Source organism: Nymphalis io, chromosome 28 (genome assembly GCF_905147045.1).
Source record: "Nymphalis io chromosome 28, ilAglIoxx1.1, whole genome shotgun sequence".
In the NCBI taxonomy this organism is placed as follows: Eukaryota; Metazoa; Arthropoda; class Insecta; order Lepidoptera; family Nymphalidae; genus Nymphalis; species Nymphalis io.
Window position 1 is genome coordinate 3,472,352 of NC_065915.1, and position 22,221 is coordinate 3,494,572.

At 32.9% G+C, this 22,221-nt stretch overlaps 2 protein-coding genes across 4 annotated transcripts in view; one reads left to right on the plus strand and one right to left on the minus strand.

The window, feature by feature from the left end:
- Positions 1-3,467: 3,467 nt before the first annotated feature.
- Positions 3,468-22,221, plus strand: part of LOC126779145 (coatomer subunit zeta-1) — a 127,941-nt gene continuing 109,187 nt past the window's right edge. Inside the window, exons 1-6 of one of the 3 annotated variants that reach the window (XM_050503008.1) lie at positions 3,468-3,606; positions 4,087-4,232; positions 4,914-5,013; positions 5,934-6,067; positions 6,617-6,707; positions 12,611-12,723. In XM_050503008.1, coding sequence (XP_050358965.1) covers positions 3,571-3,606; positions 4,087-4,232; positions 4,914-5,013; positions 5,934-6,067; positions 6,617-6,707; positions 12,611-12,658 — 555 coding nt within the window. In that variant the 5' untranslated portion in view covers positions 3,468-3,570 and the 3' untranslated portion in view covers positions 12,659-12,723. Of the gene's footprint in view, positions 3,607-4,086; positions 4,233-4,913; positions 5,014-5,933; positions 6,068-6,616; positions 6,708-11,274; positions 11,392-12,610; positions 12,724-22,221 lie in introns of those variants that run through there. The other 2 variants (XM_050503010.1, XM_050503009.1) reach the window with 2 other exon arrangements.
- Positions 12,875-21,241, minus strand: LOC126779143 (isochorismatase domain-containing protein 1-like). Its single transcript, XM_050503005.1, has 4 exons — positions 21,021-21,241; positions 18,161-18,367; positions 16,901-17,017; positions 12,875-13,059 (listed from the first exon to the last, which is right to left on the minus strand). The coding sequence occupies exons 1-4, from the start codon at positions 21,150-21,152 to the stop codon at positions 12,904-12,906; spliced, it is 612 nt and encodes a 203-aa protein (XP_050358962.1). The 5' UTR covers positions 21,153-21,241; the 3' UTR covers positions 12,875-12,903.

The window sequence follows — 22,221 nt, forward strand, 5'->3', positions numbered from 1 at the left end:
CTCGCCGTGATACAGTCGATAGAAAGCGCTCAGTACTACTATCTCACGGCGCAATTGTAAAGGTTCAAGGGTGTTTGTGACCTTTACGTCGCCAATAATGCGTACGGCACGTCGCTGCAACCGGTCCAAGGCCTCCAGTAGGTACTTAGCGGAGCCATCCCAAAGGTGCGAGCAATATTCCACGCAAGACCGTACCTGTATTTTGTTGTGGCGTGAAAAAACGCCGCACCTTGTTCAGAACTCCGAGTTTCCGTGAAGCTGTTTTTATAACAGCCTCGATGTAATCCCTTGGACTAAGGTCGCAGCGAACGTCAATCCCCAGCATGGCGATTTTGCTTTGCATCACCAGCGGAGTACCACAGGGGGAGGGAAGAGGGGAAAATGTTGACTTTTTCGCTGTGAGAGCGCATATCTGTGTTTTCTTGGCATTAAACTTAACAAGATTATCAGAGCCCCATTTGGCGATGAGCCCTAACGTCCTATCGAGTTCAATGACAAGATCCTTCCGCCTCTCCTCAATTTCCGCTCGCCCAGCCACTGCGCGTCCGTGGTATCCACCATGCGCTGTATTATCGTCTGCATAGCAATGTATGTTCCTAAGAGAGAGCATATCATTGATATGCAAAAGAAAGAGTGTGGGAGATAGCACAGATCCCTGGGGGACCCCAGCATTCACTACATAGAATTGTGAAGCGCAACCATTAACTAAAACACGAAGGCTACGCTTGTGTAGGAAGCTGGCAATCCAGGTGCATAGCTGAGCAGGCAGACCATATGCCGGCAGCTTGGAGAGAAGACTTCTGTGCCAGACCCTGTCGAAAGCCTTGGAGATATCGAGGCTGACAGCCAACGATTCTCCATGCTTGTCGATAGCTTCACCCCAGAGGTGTGTTACGTACGCTAGAAGATCACCTGTGGACCGTTTTTGGTCGAAACCCGTACTGACGATCATTAATTAGACAGTGATCTTCTAGGTAATGGATCAGTTGGTTGTTTAAAATACGTTCCATCACCTTAACAAAGTACTGAGGTGATAGCTATTGGCCGATAATATGCCGGGTCAGACCGATCCCCTTTTTTGGGAACCGCTTGCACATTAGCTCTTCTCCAAGCCTCCGGCACACATCCCGAAGAGAGAGAAAGTTGGAACAGGCGCGTTAACACAGGAGACTGCTCCGCTGCGCACTTATTCAGCACTATGGCTGGTATTCCATCGGGACCGCTAGCTTTCCGTACATCAAGTGATTGCAGCTCCGCACGCACATCACTTTGCCTGATTTTGATGTCAGGCATCGTATGGCCACATGAAGGTGTAGGTGGCAGCGCACTACAATCAATACAATATATATGGATCGGTATATATTGGAACTAAGATTGGCATATAACGAAGCGAAACAACTCAATCAAAAAATAAATAAAAAACTAAAAAAATGCCACACACGCGATATACACGATTTCTGTGGTGATACAATTTCAACCACATATAGTTGAAACCAATTCATTAGTAAATCATGCTTGAGAAATATTTAAAATGACAATTCAAAAAAATTGCAAGAACCTACTTAAGTAAAGTAAATTTCGATTTGATTTTATTGATTCCTGTTCCTTTCCTATTTACTGTACTATTATGTATTTTATCAACGCCCATAAACATTGGCACTGTAAGAAATATTAATCTTACCGTAAATTGCCAATGCGTCACCAACCTTGGGAACTAAGATGTTATGTCCCTTGTGCCTGTAATTACGCTGACTCACTCACATCCTTCAAACTGGTATACAACAATACTTTGCCGTTTAGAGTATAATATCTTCTGATTGGGTGGTACCACTACCAAGTAAAAGTTGTAGTTATAATTAGAAAATAGTTCACACCCAACCACTACGCAGCTTAAAGAGCTTTTTTATATATTTTATATTGATAGCGGTCGACACTGATTTATTGAATTAAATTATAAGTATTCATAAAAGAAAATTCCTGTATGAGCATTATTTGCTGGTCTTTTGCAAATTGCTAATCTATAGCCAATAAAGTCAAAATCTACTTATACAATTATAATTCTTATTTCTTCGATACCTAATTATACACACTACGATTTCTTTGTTTAAATTATATTTACGACAGCAAATCATACTACAAACTGCCTAACATTTCCAAACTAACCACTAACTTAAATGCCTCGCTAGAACTATTTGCTGTGATGTCGCTATAAATTTACAATTTTGTAAACAAAAATAGTCGTTCCATTAAACCGAAGCATCTAAGTTCTAATGTATGTCGAAACATCTTTTGTAATTTGATTCGCTGACATCAAAAGGAACGTCTGTTGTCTATTCCCGGCCGCCATCTTCCTCCATAACGTGTCAAATGCCGCGAAATAATTAAAATTAGTGCTGTTATTTATTGGTTACGACTAAATATCAAATTGGTGTTGGATATTTTTAGATTTTATGTGTATATCTTTGTTTTATTTAAAAAAAAAAATTATTTAATTAAATAAAAAATATATTTTATTGTATTATATTATTTAAAGATAATTTATTACGCACACATCACACATGACCGATACAAAACCAAGGTCTATTTTAGACTTCAAGTGATCTTGAGTGATTTTCAGCGCCAGTCGTGGGCGAAAGGAGCAGTCGCCTCAAATATCAGATGTTACGCTAAAATATAAATGTCAATAAAAATGCAAATAAAATAATATCGTTATTATTATTATGTAAAATATTTTGAGATCCAAACGGCTGCGCGTTGGAGACTAATCAAGGCCATATGTTCTTTTCTAGATAAGGTGATGAGGACGATTTAAGCATCAAGGGTCAAGACTCAAATTGCGCTACTTTGGTGGAGCGTAAGGAGCACTAAAACACAACCTTATTCTGCCCTAAATTCTGTGATCGGTGCTGCCGATGCTTTTAATATCCTCCTTATATTTTTGCTACCATTGAAATGCCTGCAGTGACAGCCCCATCTCCGGCTATATTTTTAGTAAACGAGGTAGTGTAAGACAGTCTGGTAAAGATAATGGCGTAACCTATATCAATTTAACAAAAAAAAAAGTTTGATGAATTTACATAACGCAATCTCATGAGGAATATAAAAGCCCTCGATCGGTATGTAATCTTATTTATTATTATACTATTAAATAATGTGGTTTTTTTACTGAATAAAATAAATTTGTCTTTATATTTGTATTAGTAGTCAATAGAATTTTATAAATAACCTGAGTTAAGCCGAGTAAATAGTTCTACTAATTCTATAGATATTACATTATATGTTTTTATTGATATAAACAACAAACTATCAATAGATAGTAAATAAATTTCAAAAGATGTCTAATCTGGTTATTTTATTATATAAATATAAGTGTTTTTGTATTTTTTTTTCTTTTCGATTTTTAATAATGTAGCTGTATATATCTAGTGATGGGCACTCTGATTGTAGTTGGCATTTGGCACGTCGGCGGTACGTCACTTTACATTACTGTCAAATATATAAACACGTCAACTCGGGCTTGATAATAATTTCAGTGTAATTTAAAAAAACAATCTCTTATAAAACAACAAAATGGTTCACACGGGAACAATTGATGGAGCTTTATTTGTAAGTTTATTATCATTTGTAATGAAAAATATTATTTACAATAAAATGATGAAATAACCAAACACTCAATACAAATACCCGATTAAATTAGTTAAATGATTAAAAACATAAGTAATACCATCCCATTCAATATGACATGATAAAGACAAATTAGATATGAAATATTTAATAGTCTTACGATAATAATTACTTGTATTAAATAGTTTTTTGGTTTGTTTTACATATTACAAAGAATTGAGTTAGCAAAACCGTTTTTTTAAATCGATTGATGTAAATGCTTAATTATTATAAATAAATGAATTAATTAAATCAACTTGCGTAATAGCAGACTGATAGGTACCTTCACCTTTTGAGGAGAGGGGTCCCTCTGTAGAGAGAAAGGCTTCTCTCTACAGAGGGACATTTTAGGCGCTTTATGATAACAGACTTGGATTGTATTTATTTTAAAATTATTAGATTAAGGCTTTTTTAAACTTTCAGGAACCAACTCTCTACATAGTCAAAGGAATGTGTATCCTAGACAATGACGGTAACAGATTACTTGCAAAATATTATGACAAAGATATTCTGCCAACAGCCAAGGAACAGAAGGCATTTGAAAAGAACCTCTTTAATAAGACACACAGGTAAAATATAAATATACTCAGTATTATAGAATTCCATGATATTATAACTTATTTTGGCTACAGTAACCATTTTTAATGGAAACTTGAGTGAATGCAAATAGAAAGTTCAGGTGAAAAACCTACTGTCTTTACATGCTCTCCAAAGCATACATTTTTTACATATTTCAGCTAAAAGTAAATGTATGTAAATAAAAATTTACTAAAATAACAGTTTGTCAATAAACTTGATAAAAAGCATTTTCGGTTTTGAGATTTATTTGTCATGCTGATGATCAGTTGCGTATGCATTGTTTTTTTTTAACTGAAACTGCTTAGGGTAAATTTACTAAGCTTACAAAGGGTAGCTATTATTTATATTATATAAATGACACCATTCATCATATCCTTTTTAAGCATAACTTGGTCGTAAGGGAGGTACCACTAACTCATTACATACTGGACCACCTAAATATTCTGTATTATTGTGTTTTCGTTGGTAGGGTGAGTAAGCCAGTGACACTTCAGGCAGTAGGCTTAACATTTAGTCGCCAATATCAGTGGTACATTGGCAATGTATGGAATGGTTAATATTTCATACGGCAATGATGTACTACGGGCACAGGTAGTAAGATTCACCATCAGCGGATTCAGGTATATTATAAGCATAAACTATTTATTAATTCATATAAATTCATATTTTAGAGCCAATGCTGAAATTATAATGCTGGATGGGTTGACATGTGTCTACAAGAATAATGTCGATCTCTTCTTCTATGTCATGGGAAGCTCCCATGAGAATGAGGTATGTTTAAACTATCTTCATTATAATATAATTATTGTGTAAAAAACACAGTAACACTGGACATTGGTTGTGACTGGCTCTCGTCGTTCATGAAAGAATGTGATGTTTCTTTAAATATAAACTGTTAATTTATTTAAAAATGTAATTAGTTACTACCTTTTGCTTCTGTTATTGTTTTTTGTTCTTTATTTAAATATTTTTATTTTCTGTTTTTATTTTATTTTTGATTTGTATATTTTGTAATTGTGTTTGTGAATGGTGTGTGCTCCTGCAATGGATTGTGCATAGTTAGTTTTAAGTTAATGTAAAAATGATTTGAATGTGTGTTATGTACAACTGTTGCAGATCCAAATAAATAAATATACAATTATATATTTATTATAGTTCCTTTTACCGTCTTTGGGATACCATTCAATGATTGCCATACTCCATTTGCCTCTGTTGTCTTGCATCATATGGCCTGTCTACTGCCATTTCTGTATTTTAGGGCGGTAGATGTACATATGGCTGATTTTGATCCGACTCATGCAGGTTGTGTTGCAATGTTTTCCTATGTTGAAATACAAACATAGTTCGGAATTCTTTATACTCACATTTTATCTTTTCAAAATCGACTCTGCTCATATTTACTCACACAGTATCAACGACTTTTGTAACACTACCTTATATAATATAATAATTACACTTTTGAACCTGGGATCTAGGGCCTTAAAGGTTAGGCAGTTAAAAATAATACCCAAAATAAAATTGTAATTTTTAACCTATCAATATCTAGTACATAAAAACTGACTCCATTAAAAATTATATAAAGAACCCATATAATAGACATAAGTACTAAACTATCCTGTTGCATAATTTATGAAACTAATATTGATGGGGCACCTTATAATATTGCTCAATCTCTTAACTATCTATTTCAGCTAATCCTTCAATCAGTCCTCAACGCCCTTTATGAGTCCGTCAGCATCCTATTAAGGAGGAACGTCGAGAAGCGTATGCTCTTGGACAATTTGGATGCTGTGATGCTGGCCTTCGACGAGATCTGTGATGGAGGGTGAGCTTAAAATAAATATATATCTCTTATAATATAATCTTCCTCCTGATTTCTAGAAGCAAGTGCACATCTCTAGATAATTATAGAAATTATAAATAAACAATATCTTACTTTCTTGTGTTGAAATGCCATTAGTTTTATTAGTTCTTTACGTAATTTGTGTTTTATTATGTAAATTCTTTTATATAAACTTATTGTAATTTTATTAGGCGCTATATTAATACAAAAAAAAAACAGACTCATTTTCCTTTCTACAAATTTCATCTTTCTAAACTCGTCACAAGATTGATACTCAGTCACACGACAACGGACAAAAATTTTTGAAGTTTTTCCATTATTCTGCTCCAATGCGATTGCAGGCTTAATAAAAAACTTATTTGTTATTAGGAAGACAAACAGGTAAACACATAAAAATATTAAATTAAAAAAACACACACACCAATCAAGTCTTCACAAAAAAGCATAGCAGATTGTTGACTAAAATAATATATGATAAAGTAAACAGTGATTAAAATGTTAATTCTATTCAATATTATTTATTAATTACAGAGTAATCCTGGACGCTGATCCAACATCCATCGTTGGTCGAGCAGCTCTCCGTACTGAGGACGTACCGCTGGGAGAGCAAACAGTAGTCCAGGTAATGGACCACTTTAATAAGTTATTTTGGTAGCTCTAAATAATATTCTGTTTCATTAATAATTTGTATAAGTTGTAAACAATATAAAAAAGTAGTTAACAAGTTTCATATTTAATATTAACTTTTGAATTATTTTACAAGAAACATTTAAAATCAAACAAATATAATAGTTAGTCTTCTCTGAATAATAATAATTCGATTAAATAGTTTATTATTATTGACTAGACCCATGCTCAACGGGATCAAGTAATTAAAATATTCTTTATATAAGTATAAGTAGATCCATAAAATCGCTTTGAATCGTCATGGTAACTCAATATCAACTTCTCAAGTTCACATATCGTTTAACCTAAACTAAAACATATAAAAATCACTATGATTCTAGCTTAACCAGTTTCTGCCAAAGAAAAAGGGTCGTTTACACCCCACTAAAAAGTCTTTCTATATTTTTCTAGTATTTTGATGATTATATATATTTATTACATATGTACATAGTTTCTATGTATTATAAATTAAATGTTTTAAATCTAAATAAAATGAATTCCACAGAGAACTCTAAGGTTCACTGGAAGCTAATTTTTTGGTCTTTTTGAGATAGATCCGCTTTGTACTTGTATAATAAAAAATAGCATTAAGTATTTTTTGTCCATGATAATTTTTTCATATTATCTGTACAAAGAAAAAAAAAAACAAATAAACCCTACTACTTTATTTCAATGACATAAGGACTAAAGATAAACAAATCTTTCTAAATATATATAAATATTCCATACCGTAACCGTAACAGCCTGTGAATGTCCCACTGCTGGGCTAAAGGCCTCCTCTCCTCTTTTTGAGGAGAAGGTTTGGAGCTTATTCCACCACGCTGCTCCAATGCGGGTTGGTAGAATTCACATGTGGCAGAATTTCAGTGAAATTAGACACATGCAGGTTTCCTCACGATGTTTTCCTTCACCGTAAAGCACGAGATGAATTATAATCACAAATTAAGCACATGAAAATTCAGTGGTGCTTGCCCGGGTTTGAACCCACGATCATCGGTTAAGATTCACGCGTTCTTACCACAGGGCCATCTCGGCTTAAATATTAAATATTCCATGCAAATTGTTAATAACTCAGAAGAATATAGAATATTTCGCACTACAAAACTACAGACCGGTCTCGATTAATACACCTTTATTTCTAATAACACATCACTACTACGAAATTCGGATAAAAACTTCGTTCACATTAAAAACGCCATTTTTTCACGAATCCATAATTAATATCATATCAATTCAAGGCCAAACTTTCTCCTTTCAAACTTGTTTATTTACTTTAACTTGTTTCATTCGAATGGGCTGTATATAGTTTTATTAATAAACTAGCCTGGAAATAGTAGTATATATTTAATTGTTTACGCTTGTACAAATTTTAATGAAATAATATATATTATATACATATTATATACTGTGTATATGTAATAGTTGACTGTAGATAAAATTTAAAGGATTGCTTGCTTTGAGAATAGATTATGTATTTTAATTGAGTTCAATTGTTCAAACAATTGTTTATTATTAATCTGTACCACCATTTTGAAAAATTACATAATTTTAGTAAGTGGCCGTTCATTTATTAAGTAAGTTTTTTTTTTCATTGAAGCTGTCTTCGCTATGTTGCTTTTCAATATTATTTTTTTAGTTGAGTTTGTATATAGATACAAACAAAAATGTTTTACAGTGATAAAAATATATATATAAATGAATATACAGGTTGTTTTAAATTCATTTGCATTGATTGATCATGTTATACAACTAACTTTAAAGCAATATTTTAATTTTTATAAAATTCAATCGCTATCTCAAGCTCGTAGAATGTTATTATGACTTAGCAGAAGTCAAATTTGAAAGTATTTCAAAAATAATTTTTATGAGGAATAGCATCGCATATTAAGTAATTAATGATTAAGGAATTGAGTGGTGATGTGGTACACTAGCTCATTACTGCAGACCACCAATTACCAGCGACCCCACAACCAGGAAGTACAACTAATCACTATACTATAAATCCAGAGTCAAAGAATTGTCTATTAAAGGAAAAAAAAAACAAAAACGTATTTGCATTTGGTTTATAATATTTTGGGGTTGCGCTAACAAATAAACTATTATCAATACTATGAGGTCTCCTGCCCTTATAAACAATAATTACTAATTGCGTACACTTGAGTGATCTTCTTGATACCATATAAAACTCATTGCAGAATTGTGTAATGTCAGATAATAATAATGAAAATAATTTAATGTGTAATGTCAAGTTATATGCGAGATTGACTATAATAATTATGATATTTAAATGATATACAAGTGACATATGAAGTGAGTTCTTACAAAATAGCACTGCAGTTAAAATATGATATGTAATGACTTTACTTATTTTTTTTCCTTTTATAATTTACTGGCAGGACAGAAACGCAATTTTTTTTTAAATTATTGCTTTTTTGTTATAGCGCAGAGCTAAAGCAGATTAATATTTAGAGCAATCAATTAAAATATATATTTAATTTTGAATGAAATTAATATCATATGAATTATTAAACAAAACAATTATTTTGAGCACACCATCACAAATAATAATAAATAATAAGAAGATGGTTTATTTCTTTAACTTAAACTGTGGGGAGGGGTACAAGTTACTGAGTTAACCTGTGCTAAGAATCCCAGCTCTTCCACATAAAAAAATCAGTAAGTTTGACTACTAACTGTTCTTAAAATATATACAATGAATACATAGATGTTATATAGTTTAGTTTTTTTAAACAGATTGGTAGTTGATATTAAAGCGATCAGACAAATAAACTCTTCAGCTTATATATAATAGTAAATATGTAAAACAAATTGGCTTTCGAATATCAATCAAATATCAACCTTACCTAAAAAACGAATGGCCACTTGGAACTCTATAAATAATATAAATATATTAATTATTTAGTAATAATTCATTTTTCTATAGAACTTGTAATGAATCGAGCTGTTCTAGGCTCTAGCTAAGTCTATCTTATGTGGCATTTGTATGTACATTGTATGCGCAAACTCACCGTGTATGTAAACAGCTTAAGTTTCGTTTAATTAAATTCGATTTATGAAAAAAAAACGTTCTAAAAAAAGTGAACAAAAAACATTGCCATATATTTTATGAACAGGGTACCATAGTAAGATAAAAGTCGTAGAACAAAGTATTTGGTAAATAACAGACTGTAAAACCATCAATCACTAAGAGACAAGGTTATTGGTGTCATGTGTGGGGTTGCCAGATAAAATATGATCTTTGACATAAATAAAAAGTTTAGTGGTCGAAATTTGAACATAATAATTATTAAAAATTTGAAGAATTTACATGAAATTGATTGTATCGAATATATTTTATTATTAATAACGCTAAAGCTAGTCAATAGCTACCAAGCAACAAAATCTCTTGACAAATAGAGAAAATGATACTGAACTCAAATGAGTTGTATATAAATATATAATAGACTATTTCAAATACTACTAAAACTACACACACGTATATATATATATATATATATATATATATATATTTTATAGAATAGGAAGGCGGACGAGCATATGGGCCACCTGATGGTAAGTGTCACCAAACGCCCTTAGACATTGGCATTGTAAGAAATGTCAACCATCGCTTACATAGCCAATGCGCCACCAACCTTGGGAACTAAGATTATTATTATGTCCCTTGTGCCTGTAATTACACTGGCTCACTCATCCTTCAAACCGGAACACAACAATAATAAGTACTGCTGTTTTGCGGTAGAATATCTGATGAGTGGGTGGTACCTACCCAGACGAGCTTGCACAAAGCTCTACCACCAGTAATACGGATGTATGTATATATATACCAGTAGGAATAGAGGAACAGACCAGATAGTAATTATAATTTATTTACAGTTAAAACTTCCGCTGGAGTTATAAAAATATCATAACAATATCATTCAAATTTCTTATAATTAACTAATTCTAGTGTAATTTTTTTCCATAATTAACACCCCGATATTATTATTTTTTTCCTGTATGATATAAAATATTGACGTTCCTTTATTTATTTCTTCTGGCAACCCAAAACATACTGCTCTAGATCATATGCAAATGAATGAATGAATTAATTTAATTCAGTTAATAATAACTTTATGTATAATAATTTTTACACTCATTTGGTGCTAGAGTATATTTTTTTAAATGATATTTCCAAATAAAAAAAAAACGAATTGTGATAAATCGTATAATAATCGTTTTAAAATATATTATAAAAATAATAAGTTATATAATACATATAATTAAACAAAACATATTATTGATAAATGATGAATTTTTTGTATTATTGTTTTGTATGTACTTCATTTTTGTTCCAATAAATATTTTAATCTTATTTTTTGTCACGTTTTTATATCTCATCACTAACATCTATATTTTGGTAACTGGCAATACTTATTTAATATTTTCATATTTTTATTTTTTTTAAAAACATTAACAATGTTGCTATTCTTTAAATTTATTTAACATCCACTTCCACATTTCAGGTTCTGTACAACCTAATGAATAACAATTAGTAAAATTCAACAAAGAAAATGGCAACATTACACGTAACAATTATAGTTTGTAGCTGTTAAATCTTAGAATATATTCATAGCTAATTGTTTTTGTTTTTTTTTTTTATACTTGTATCCTTTTTTTCTAACATTAATTGAACATTATTATTTATATGCAGAGTAGTATTTATATGTTGGGGTGGATTTTGTATTATTTTTTTTAATTTATCCTAACACGCTTAACCTACTAATTAATCACCTTAAATTTTATTTTTTTGTTTGTATGGTGCAAACATGGAAATGTAAATAATTTATTTTATTTTTAGAAATGTATGCAATTAATGCATCATTATAAGTATCCTAGAACATATCATAAAAAAACGTCAGAATATATTTGTAATTATAAGAACTATCATCAAATTTTTATATGCTATTCCAATGACAGGACGAGGACGAGTATGCGATTATATACATATAAGCTCTGCAATATACATAATTTATCTTTATTAATAATATTCCACTTAACTATATCTCTTGCCTTGACTTTCATTTCACTTGCGATAACAACATCGCCGACATGAAAAACATATTTCCATGATTAGAATACCATAGATTATTCAACGACCATAGATATCATGTCAATTCGAGGTTAAAGCTGTTTATTTACCTTTAAGCCTTCTGTCATTCGAATAGATTATATATAGTTTTGCTAATTACAGAACTAACTAGGATATACTAATTAGATATTTCATTGTTTCCGCTTGTACTAGATCAGTTTTTTTTTTTTACTCATCATTCTCTTCTAGAATTCTCTATATGTGAATTTTAAATCAAGATTTTAATTAAACATTTTTAATTAATCAATATGATAATTTTTAAAACATGTATTATATTATTTTTTCTTTAAAATTACATTTTATTATACAAGTTATTTTATTTATCTATAATGTTACTACATTTGCAATTGAAGCCAGCTTGGACGGACAAATCGAAAGTACAAGGAAAACAAACATGTTGGAGTCTCCAGGTTGATTTTGAAAAAAATGCATCATCATTTTATATGGAACTGAATTCCTATCCTATCCTCTGTAGAATAGGATATAGGATAACATGCGTCATTTGAAGAAAATTAATACTCTTTACATGTATCGGTTGGATCATATTATAATAAAAAAACATAATATTATATAAACATTATATATTGATGTTAGATGATTTTGAAAATGTCTTAAGAGGTTATTGGTTATGACGTCATTGACACATGTTAGTTGGAATAATTATAATAGTAGGTTTGAACACAAAAAACTTGACATTTAATTTTTTTCAGGTCCTACAATCCGCAAAGGAGCAACTTAAGTGGTCTCTGCTCAAATGAAAAATAAATAATTTAAGAAAACATCATATAAAACTTTATTTAATAAAATCTTGATGGTATATAAACAGCTTTTGATTATAACATTATTAAAATAATCAGTGAGTATTTTAACATGTATTTATTATAATATAAGAAAATAGTATAAAAATATTGTTTTTATTTTTCTTTTTTTAAACTTAACTTACTTTCATAGTAACAAAGGTGAACCCTCGAAATTGTCTAAATAAATAATTAAATAAAAAAATCTATATCTTCAAATTGGCTGCACCAAATTCATCAGGCGTCGGGTCATTTTGAATAATCTCTGAGACTTCTTTCAATGCTGGGTGACTCATGCCCCCTAATAACTTCAATAAAACATTTTCAGCGGTAGTCACAAAACAACCCATCGTTTGGAATCGCTGAAAATAAAATAATAATACACATACAGAAGAGATAGTAACAGAACCAATATATAACATACAATTCTGAATATCCAGACTTAAAAAATGTGATGTTAACTTAAGTTTTCAAACATACTGTTTTGTTAACCCTACTCCCTTAAAACGTTGAAAACAGATCAACATAAACGTTATGTACTATTAATAATATTTTTTTTATTTATTGTGTTTTTGTTACCTCATGGTAAGACATATCGAACATGGCCAGCGAGACAGTGACTACTTTACAAAACATGTTATGTTTTGTTAACCCTACCTTTCTCAGTTTGTCTTTCGAAAACAGATCAACTTTTTTGCTTGAAAAAATTGTTTTACTGGTGGTAGTGGTTTGTGCAAGCTCGTCTGGGTAGGTACCACCCACTCATCAGATATTCTACCGGAAAACAGCAGTACCTGGTATTGTTGTGTTCCGGTTTAAAGGGGGAGTGAGCCAGTGTAATTACAGGCACAAGGGACATAACATCTTAGTTCCCAAAGTTGGTGGCGCATTGGTGATGTAAGCGAAGGTCAACATTTCTTACAATGCCAATGTCTATGGGCTTTGGTGACCATTTACCATCAGGTGGCCCAAATGCTCGTCCGCTTTCATATTCTATAAAAAAAACTTATACATTAGTACTAAAATATCCATGTTTCGGGACTTCACAAGATTTTATTTTGTGAGACAATGAATTCGCTTTTACAACAGAATCCCAGAAATCGTCAAAAAAATTCAATATTTTTTTTATAAAAACACTTTTGCATTAAGGATATTATTATACCATTAACGACTTTATAGACAAAATCAGGCATTGAGAACGAAACGATCGCCTCTAGGCCGTCTCACAAATAAATTATTTATTTTTGGAAAAGTATTGTAAACATTTTTGTTAAAAAAAAAAAATAGAAAATCCCGCTGAGTTTCATTCGCCAATTTTTTTCAGCTCTGTAGTGTTTATTTCCGAACCGGTGGTAGATATTTGACGGTCAATAAGCAAGTGTGACGCTCCTACCGTTCGGAAATCGGAATTAATATCGAAATCTTGCCAAGTCTCATATTTTGATACCCGCAACAGATAATAACTGATGCACTAAATTATGAAATATATGCTAAAATAATATTTTTATTTTGTGTTATTCGGGTATTTACGTTCTTACTTATAAAGAAAATCTGAATCATTACCCAGTAAATGGCATCAGGGAAGAAGAGAAAAACAAGGAACGATAACCTTTTGTTGGATAAATTTGATATCGATATATAAACGTACGCTACGTTTGCCAAGGCATGGTCTCCACTCTAGAACACGTCTACTCCAACCGTTGTCGGTTTTCAAAGGTTGGCAAATGTAGCCTAGGACGCCCTCCGGCTAGGTGGAGTGAGGATATTCACAAAGTGGCTGGCAGCGGATGGAGATTGAGAGTTGAGGATCGAGCTCATTGGCGTGCCATAGAGGCCTATGTCCAGCAGTGGACGACGAAGGGTTGATGATATATGTATGTATGATGTATGTATGTATGATGTATGTATGTTTGATGTATACGTATTTCAGATTATGGCGAAGACGATGCCAATGAAGACTTCGACAAATAATTTGTTTTATCTACAGTACCGAAGTTAATTACAGTAAAATAACCTGAAATACACTTTGTTATTTTCTTAATATGCAACATAAAAGAGAGTACAATATCCTATTAAAAATAGAGACATTATTACATAATATATACATTTTAAAGATAAATTTAACAAAACATTTGTTTTGTTACAGTAACAGCCTGTGAATGTCCCACTGCTGGGCTAAGGCCTCCTTTCCTTTTTTAAGCAGAACGTTTCGAGATTATGCCATCACGCTGCTCCAATGCGGGTTGGTGGAATACACATGTCAGATGGCAGAATTTCGGTGAAATTAGACACATGCAGGTATCCTCACGATGTTTTCCTTCACCGTCAAGCAGGAGATGAATTATAATCATAAGTCACATGAAAATTCAGTGGTGCTTGCCCGGGTTTTAACCCACGATCATTGGTTAAGATTCAAGCGTTCTTACCACTGGGCCATCTCGACATTTGATTTGTCATTTAATAATAAGTTGAAACACGGACGCTATCCCCGATTTCAATTTTTTTTTTTTTTTTTTTTTTTTTTTTATAGAAAAGGAAGGCGGACGAGCATATGGGCCACCTGATGGTAAGTGGTCACCAACGCTCTTAGACATTGGCATTGTAAGAAATGTCAACCATCGCTTACATATCCAATGCGCCACCAACCTTGGGAACTAAGATTTTATGTCCCTTGTGCCTGTAATTACACTGGCTCACTCACCCTTCAAACCGGAACACAACAATATCAAGTATTGCTGTTTTGCGGTAGAATATCTGATGAGTGGGTGGTACCTACCCAGACGAGCTTGCACAAAGCCCTACCACCACCAATATAATCAATAAGACAAAACTAAGATAATAAGCGTTGCATTTATTTCCTAAAAGGAAACTTTATTTTATTACCACAAGATCCTTGTTAAAATATATATTCAATAAATATTTTCGACTTTTACTTGACATATTGGACATTTACAATTAATTTTTGTAACTTCTACTCATTCAGATATAGTTAAATTACAATTGAATTCACACATTTAAATTCAAATATATAGAGGAGCAATTTTTCTTTATACCTTTTTTTTCCATACTCTAATAGCCTCGTTGGTCTAGTGGCTAGATATAAGGCCAGTGACCCGGAGGTCCTGGGTTTAATTCCCGGATCGGGCCAATAAAAAAGTTATTGAGTTTTTCTTTCAGAAAATTCTCAGTAGCAGCCCGGGGACTGGAAGTTGGTAATTGGTTGGCGGTGTTTTCCGAAAAAAAAACACCATTTTCCAAAAAGCCCAGATAGAAATATTATAATATATCTCACACACACACATTATCCAAATTATATAATTAGAAATTAATTAATTTATTCATTCATTAATTCTGAGGGCGGTTTTTGTTAATATTTAAATTAAATCTTCAAGGCTGTTATTGTGTAACAGGATAACATACATGTGTAAAAAAATTAAAACGAGATTCAAATTAAATTATTCCATTAGCACATTTAATTTATAATATAACTATTTAAATTACGTAGCTAATAACTACAACTACAACTATATTTTAATATATGTACATACCTTACATATAAAAAAGAAAAAAATAAATTAAATATTAAATTGATGAATTTAATAATAATACAATTATTATTATACTTTATGAATAAAATTGAAATAAAATAGAAAGGTTTTTTTGCGCATTTTTTTTTTTTGAGGCAATGTATTTTGCAATTTAAAATCCGGAAATCTTGAGTAAGACTTCATTTTTTACGCAATGTAACTGCGTGGTCAGCTGATATGCTCTAAGCATTTTTTAACAGAACTTTTTACAGGCTTTGTGTAAGCCCACCTGGGTAGGTGCCAATCACCAGATATTCTACCGCCAAGTAGCAATACTGAATATACTGTGTTCCAGTTTGAAGGGTGACCGTAACATATTAGTTACCAAGGATGGTGAAACATTGACAATGTAAGAGATATTTAATATTTCTTACAGTATCGATATCTAAAGGCGGTAGTGACCATTTAACTTCATGCCAATTTATCAGTCTGCCTACCTATATCTAACACATGTGGGAGATTTTCATCGGACACATACGGGTTCACGGTGTTTCCCTTCACCGCCGAGAATGGGATGAACTATAAACACAAATTAAGCACATGGAAGTTCAATGGTGCTTGCTTTTGAAGCTGTCTTCGGTTAGGATTCATAATCATTTAATTAACAAAAAATTACCTGTAAAGCAAGTTCTCTATCCATTAACGATTGCGACGATACACCGTCAGCCAATACATGCACATTAATATCTTCATGCAGTAGATCGATCACTGTTTGCTCAACACATACATGGGCCTGGAGTTAAAAGCGCAATATTTAGATATGTTTGTTGTATTAAACACTCGCTACGGCCGAGACATTATACGTGTAAATTTTAGTGTGTCACAGCCTTTAATTCGTATCCATCATTCACAGTACAGAGTAACGCTAACTTTAGGGCATTATACAATTTTTCACTACTAGGACTGCCTAGTAAAAATATCAGGTTTAAAAACCAAGTTATATATCTAGATCTAAAATTAAGGAGATCCTATACACCTAATGCTAAGTTGTAACCTCGTAAGACCATACCAGGTTATTAATTTAGGCTAAGACATCACACACCACTATTGAACATTCGTAGAGATTGTCAATAGATAATAATCTTTGGTATCACATGGCACAATGGTTAACTGTTTCAAATGGAAACTTGTAGATAAGAAAGTTGCTATCTTAACTCATACTTAGCTAAAACAAGACCACCACCTTACATCGTCACCTCAAAACCTCATAAGGAAGCTGGTGTTCCACAAGAATGTGTTTTGGGTACAACACTTTATATAAACTATATAAACAACATGTCTGATCTAACTGAGGTTAATAATGTCACAAACGCTGATGGCATTGCTATAGCAGCTAGTCATAAGCATCCAGATACTAAATACACTCTCAAACAGGCCTCGACTTTACATGATGACAAAAGAAACGAAGGACAAACAGTAATAAAATCTAAACCAGAACAAGTTATTTTCAAGTTTCTTTAGCTTTCTCCTTAGAAACAACTATTTGTGACTATTGAGAATACTTATAAACTTAGATCATAAAGTAACTAACGAGCGGGTTGGCGTGGTTGGTGGATGCTTGCCTTTCACGCCTTAGGTATAAAAAAAAAAAAAAAACAAAAATAGTTTATCAGTTGTCTGGTTTCCATAGTGCAAGCTGTGTACAAGCTTAATTTAGGATCAGATGGCCGTGTGTGAAAAATGGCCCAGGATAATATTATTATTTTTAACTTGGCATCCATAAAAGTACTATATCTATTAAAAGATAAAGTAAAATGAGTGTGTTTTCTAAGTTGCTTCATGTCTTTTTTGTAGCAATGCGACACTTCCGTCATGAACTGTACTATCTGAAGTATTGTAGCATAAGACTAACGGAATATTAAAAAATAATATTTACCGCTATACCGAACACCACCGCTGACCCCAAGTTTGGTAGATCCTTTATCAATCTCTCCTTGAGTTCTGTATTATACATGGAGAATGTAGATTTATTATAAACAAGTGCTGCCCCCTCTAGATTTATATCCTTGGTGGTGTGACCAAAGCTTTTCGTATGTTGCTCTGATACATAAACTGGTATTTTCAAGTGTTTTGCCGCTTCTAACTAAAAAAAAATGAAGAATATCTTAATGATCTCTACATTAAAAAAAATATTTTTATTTTAATCTGTGTTAATATCAAAATCGAATTTGATTTAACATTTGGTCTTTTTAAATATGGAAGTGACAGGAAACAGAATATTCTCATGCATCATAAATATAGTTAGTTATTTAACGAATGTGTATAAGGAAAACAAACTCAATTTATAATTCTTAGTCTTCCGACATGGAATATTTCATCGGATGCAGATTTTCATCTAAGTTTAGTATTATCTGTTCTTGCTCTCTTATATTCTCAAAAGCCAAACTGATAATATTATTTTTATAGTCCGTTCCACTACATTTGATGTTTGGATGTCAATTTGTTAAAAGAATTCGATAAAAATCTTGTTTGTATGTGTTGAATTTAAATTATTTCTGGCTAAATTTGGCTCTATTGTCTGTATATTTTATTTTTAATGTCAACATATTTTGTATCATGCTGTTGTATTCCTTAAATAAAAAACATCATTTTTTGCACCCACATTAATTTGATTGCATTATATTGGCAATTTTTTTTAATTGGCTGTTTTTCAAGAAAGGTGATAAAACCCTCTTGAAAAACTACAGACCAATCTACCTCCTGAGTCACGTGTATAAGCTGTTCTCAAGAGTCGTCACGAACCGTCTCGCCAGACGACTTGACGAGTTCCAGCCCCCAGAGCAAGCCGGCTTTCGATCAGGCTACAGCACCGTGGACCACATCCATACAGTTCGGCAGATTATGCAGAAGACCGAAGAGTACAATCAGCCGCTGTGTATGGCATTTATGGACTACGAGAAAGCCTTCGACTCCATCGAAACCTGGGCAGTGCTCGACTCATTGCAGAGATGTCATATCGAGTGGAGATATATCGAGGTACTGAGATGTCTGTACAACGCCGCTACAATGACTGTCCACATCCAAGACTGTAAGACGAAGGCGATCCAACTGCGCAGAGGGGTGAGACAGGAGAATGTAATATCCCCGAAACTGTTCACCAACGCGTTGGAAGACGTTTTCAAGACGCTGGATTGGACTGGGCATGGAGTCAATGTAAACGGCGAGTACATCTCACACCTTCGATTTGCCGACGATATCATCATCATAGCAGAGTCGCTGGAACAATTCACCAAAATGCTGCGTAGCCTAGGCGAGTCTTCCCGGTGTGTCGGTCTCGGTATAAACTTGGACAAGACCAAGGTCATGTTCAATAGGCATGTCGTGCCGGGACCGATATACGTCGAGGGGAAACCTCTCGAAGTTGTTAGTGAATATACCTACCTAGGACAGATAATACAAGTCGGTAGGAACAACTTCGAGAAGGAAGCCGATCGAAGAATTCGCTTGGGATGGGCAGCATTTGGCAACCTTCGTCAAGTCCTCAAGTCGTCTATACCGCAATGTTTGAAGACGAAAGTCTTCAACCAAAGCGTCTTACCTGCCATGACATACGGTGCCGAAACGTGGACACTAACTGTGGGACTAGTCCACAAATTCAAAGTCGCTCAGCGTGCTATGGAGCGAGCTATGCTCGGAGTATCTTTGAAGGATAAGATCAGAAATGAGATTATCCGGAAAAGAACCGGAGTCACCGACATAGCTTGCAAAATTAGCACGCTGAAGTGGCAGTGGGCTGGTCACGTATGTCGTAGGACCGATGGCCGTTGGAGCAGACGAGTCCTAGAGTGGAGACCGCGAATAGGCAAGCGCAGCGTAGGGCGCCCTCCAGCCAGGTGGACCGACGACCTTAAGAAGGTGGCGGGCACCAAATGGATGCGGAAGGCGGAGGACAGGGAGCTTTGGCGCACCTTGGGAGAGGCCTATGTTCAGCAGTGGACAACGATTGGCTGTTGATTGATATTGGCAATACTACGGTGGAAGTTTAAGTACTGTGCTCTGCTAATTTTTATTTAACACATATCTAGGTTTTAGTTTTTATATTTTTAAAATGTATTCTAACCCATACTTTAACATAGATTCATTTACGTTTTCACCATTTTGTGTAAAGCAGTAAATTGATATTGTTTTGTGTTTAATAATAATAAACACAATGCATAGACACTGCCAACAGAAAAGAAAATTTTTATTCAACAGCAAATATTTATAGTCTAATACTACAAAATCAAAATGTTATGTCGCCGCACTAACTAGATACATTTATCAAAAACACATTGGTGGATGGGTTATTAATGTCTTATTATATTTATTATGCTATTAAGATATAAAAGTACAAGATGCAATTATTATTCTTTTTTCTACTTAAAAGTTTTTTGAAGTTAGCATAAAATAACAGTGTTCATTTATTTATTGGTTTAATAAAACTAGATTTTGTACTCAAATCTGTATCGGTTTTGCAGTTCTTACAGCAGTGAACTTGGGCTGAATGAGTGTCATTGATTTAAATAATTTCAATTGTTTGAATCTAACTTTAAATATATTTTTTTAAACAATATTCAAATACAGAATTTCAAAGACTCAAGCTGCTGAAGGACGAAAATGATTTTCTTATAATCGTATAATATTCATAAATAAATTAGAAAACGATTAGATCCTTATCAATTGTTTTCACAAAAAATAAAGATAATTTTGACTGATTAACATAATAATGATAGACAAACAATTATTTTATACATTACCATTTTATTTGCGACTGCTACAACTTCTCCAAAATGTTTAATTTGAGGTCTAAACTTTTCTTGAACGTCGCATAAAAAAAATGCTGTTTTCTTTGCCTCTAAAGCTCCGAGTTTCAATAATTTACGTGACATTTTAATTTAAAAAAATAATAAATGTTTAATTCTTTACGTCTAGTCTTCGATTACATACGTGATTATACTAAGCACATTGTATATATATAAACTACTCAACTCAAAAGAGCAGAATATTCAATGACAATATTATACTTTCAAAGTTTTGATTTTAAACTTATTTGTAATTAAAATTGACTTTAACTTCACTTTTGACAGGACTAAGAATTGCTAGATCAAAAATATTATTTATTACTGAAACGAGAATGTAATAATAATAACAATATATGAATAATCGAATGTATATTTATCTTAATAATTTTTTTAATTTATAATTGTTATTTTTCTGTTGTCATGGCCACATCATCTCATCAGTTACTTTGGTTACCATAGCAACATTTTTGTACAAAAACGAATTACATTCCGAAATGAGCCGATTCTGATGTCACTCGAATGTGACGCCAGTAATGGTTACAGGCGGGCTTGGTGGACAGTACCGGCTTTAACTGTCGTGGCATGGCATGGCACGGCTTGGCTTGGCTCGTCTCGGCCCATTACCTAAAAATATAAATTGAAAAAAAAAAAACGAACAATATTTTTGTATATAACATTTATTATTATTTCATAATAACAATCGGCTCAAATAAAGTATTAAAATATTATTATTTTTTATAGAATAGGAAGGTGGACGAGCATATGGGCCACCTGATGGTAAGGGGTCACCAAACGCCCTTAGACATTAGCATTGTAAGAAATGTCAACCATCGCTTGTAGCCAATGCGCCACCAACCTTGGGAACTAAGATTTTATGTCCCTTGTGCCTGTAATTACACTGGCTCGCTCACCCTTCAAACCGGAACACAACAATATCAAGTATTGCTGTTTTGCGGTAGAATATCTGATGAGTGGGTGGTACCTACCCAGACGAGTTTGCACAAAGCCCTACCACCAGTAAATTATTCATTACTACTATTTTTCCTGCCCCTGATCCTGTTGTTGTCTGTGTAATGTAATAATCTATATCATGTCTAGGTAAAGGATTAAGGTATGCTCAACCGAATCTGTTTAGGATACTCGTACTCGTTACAGA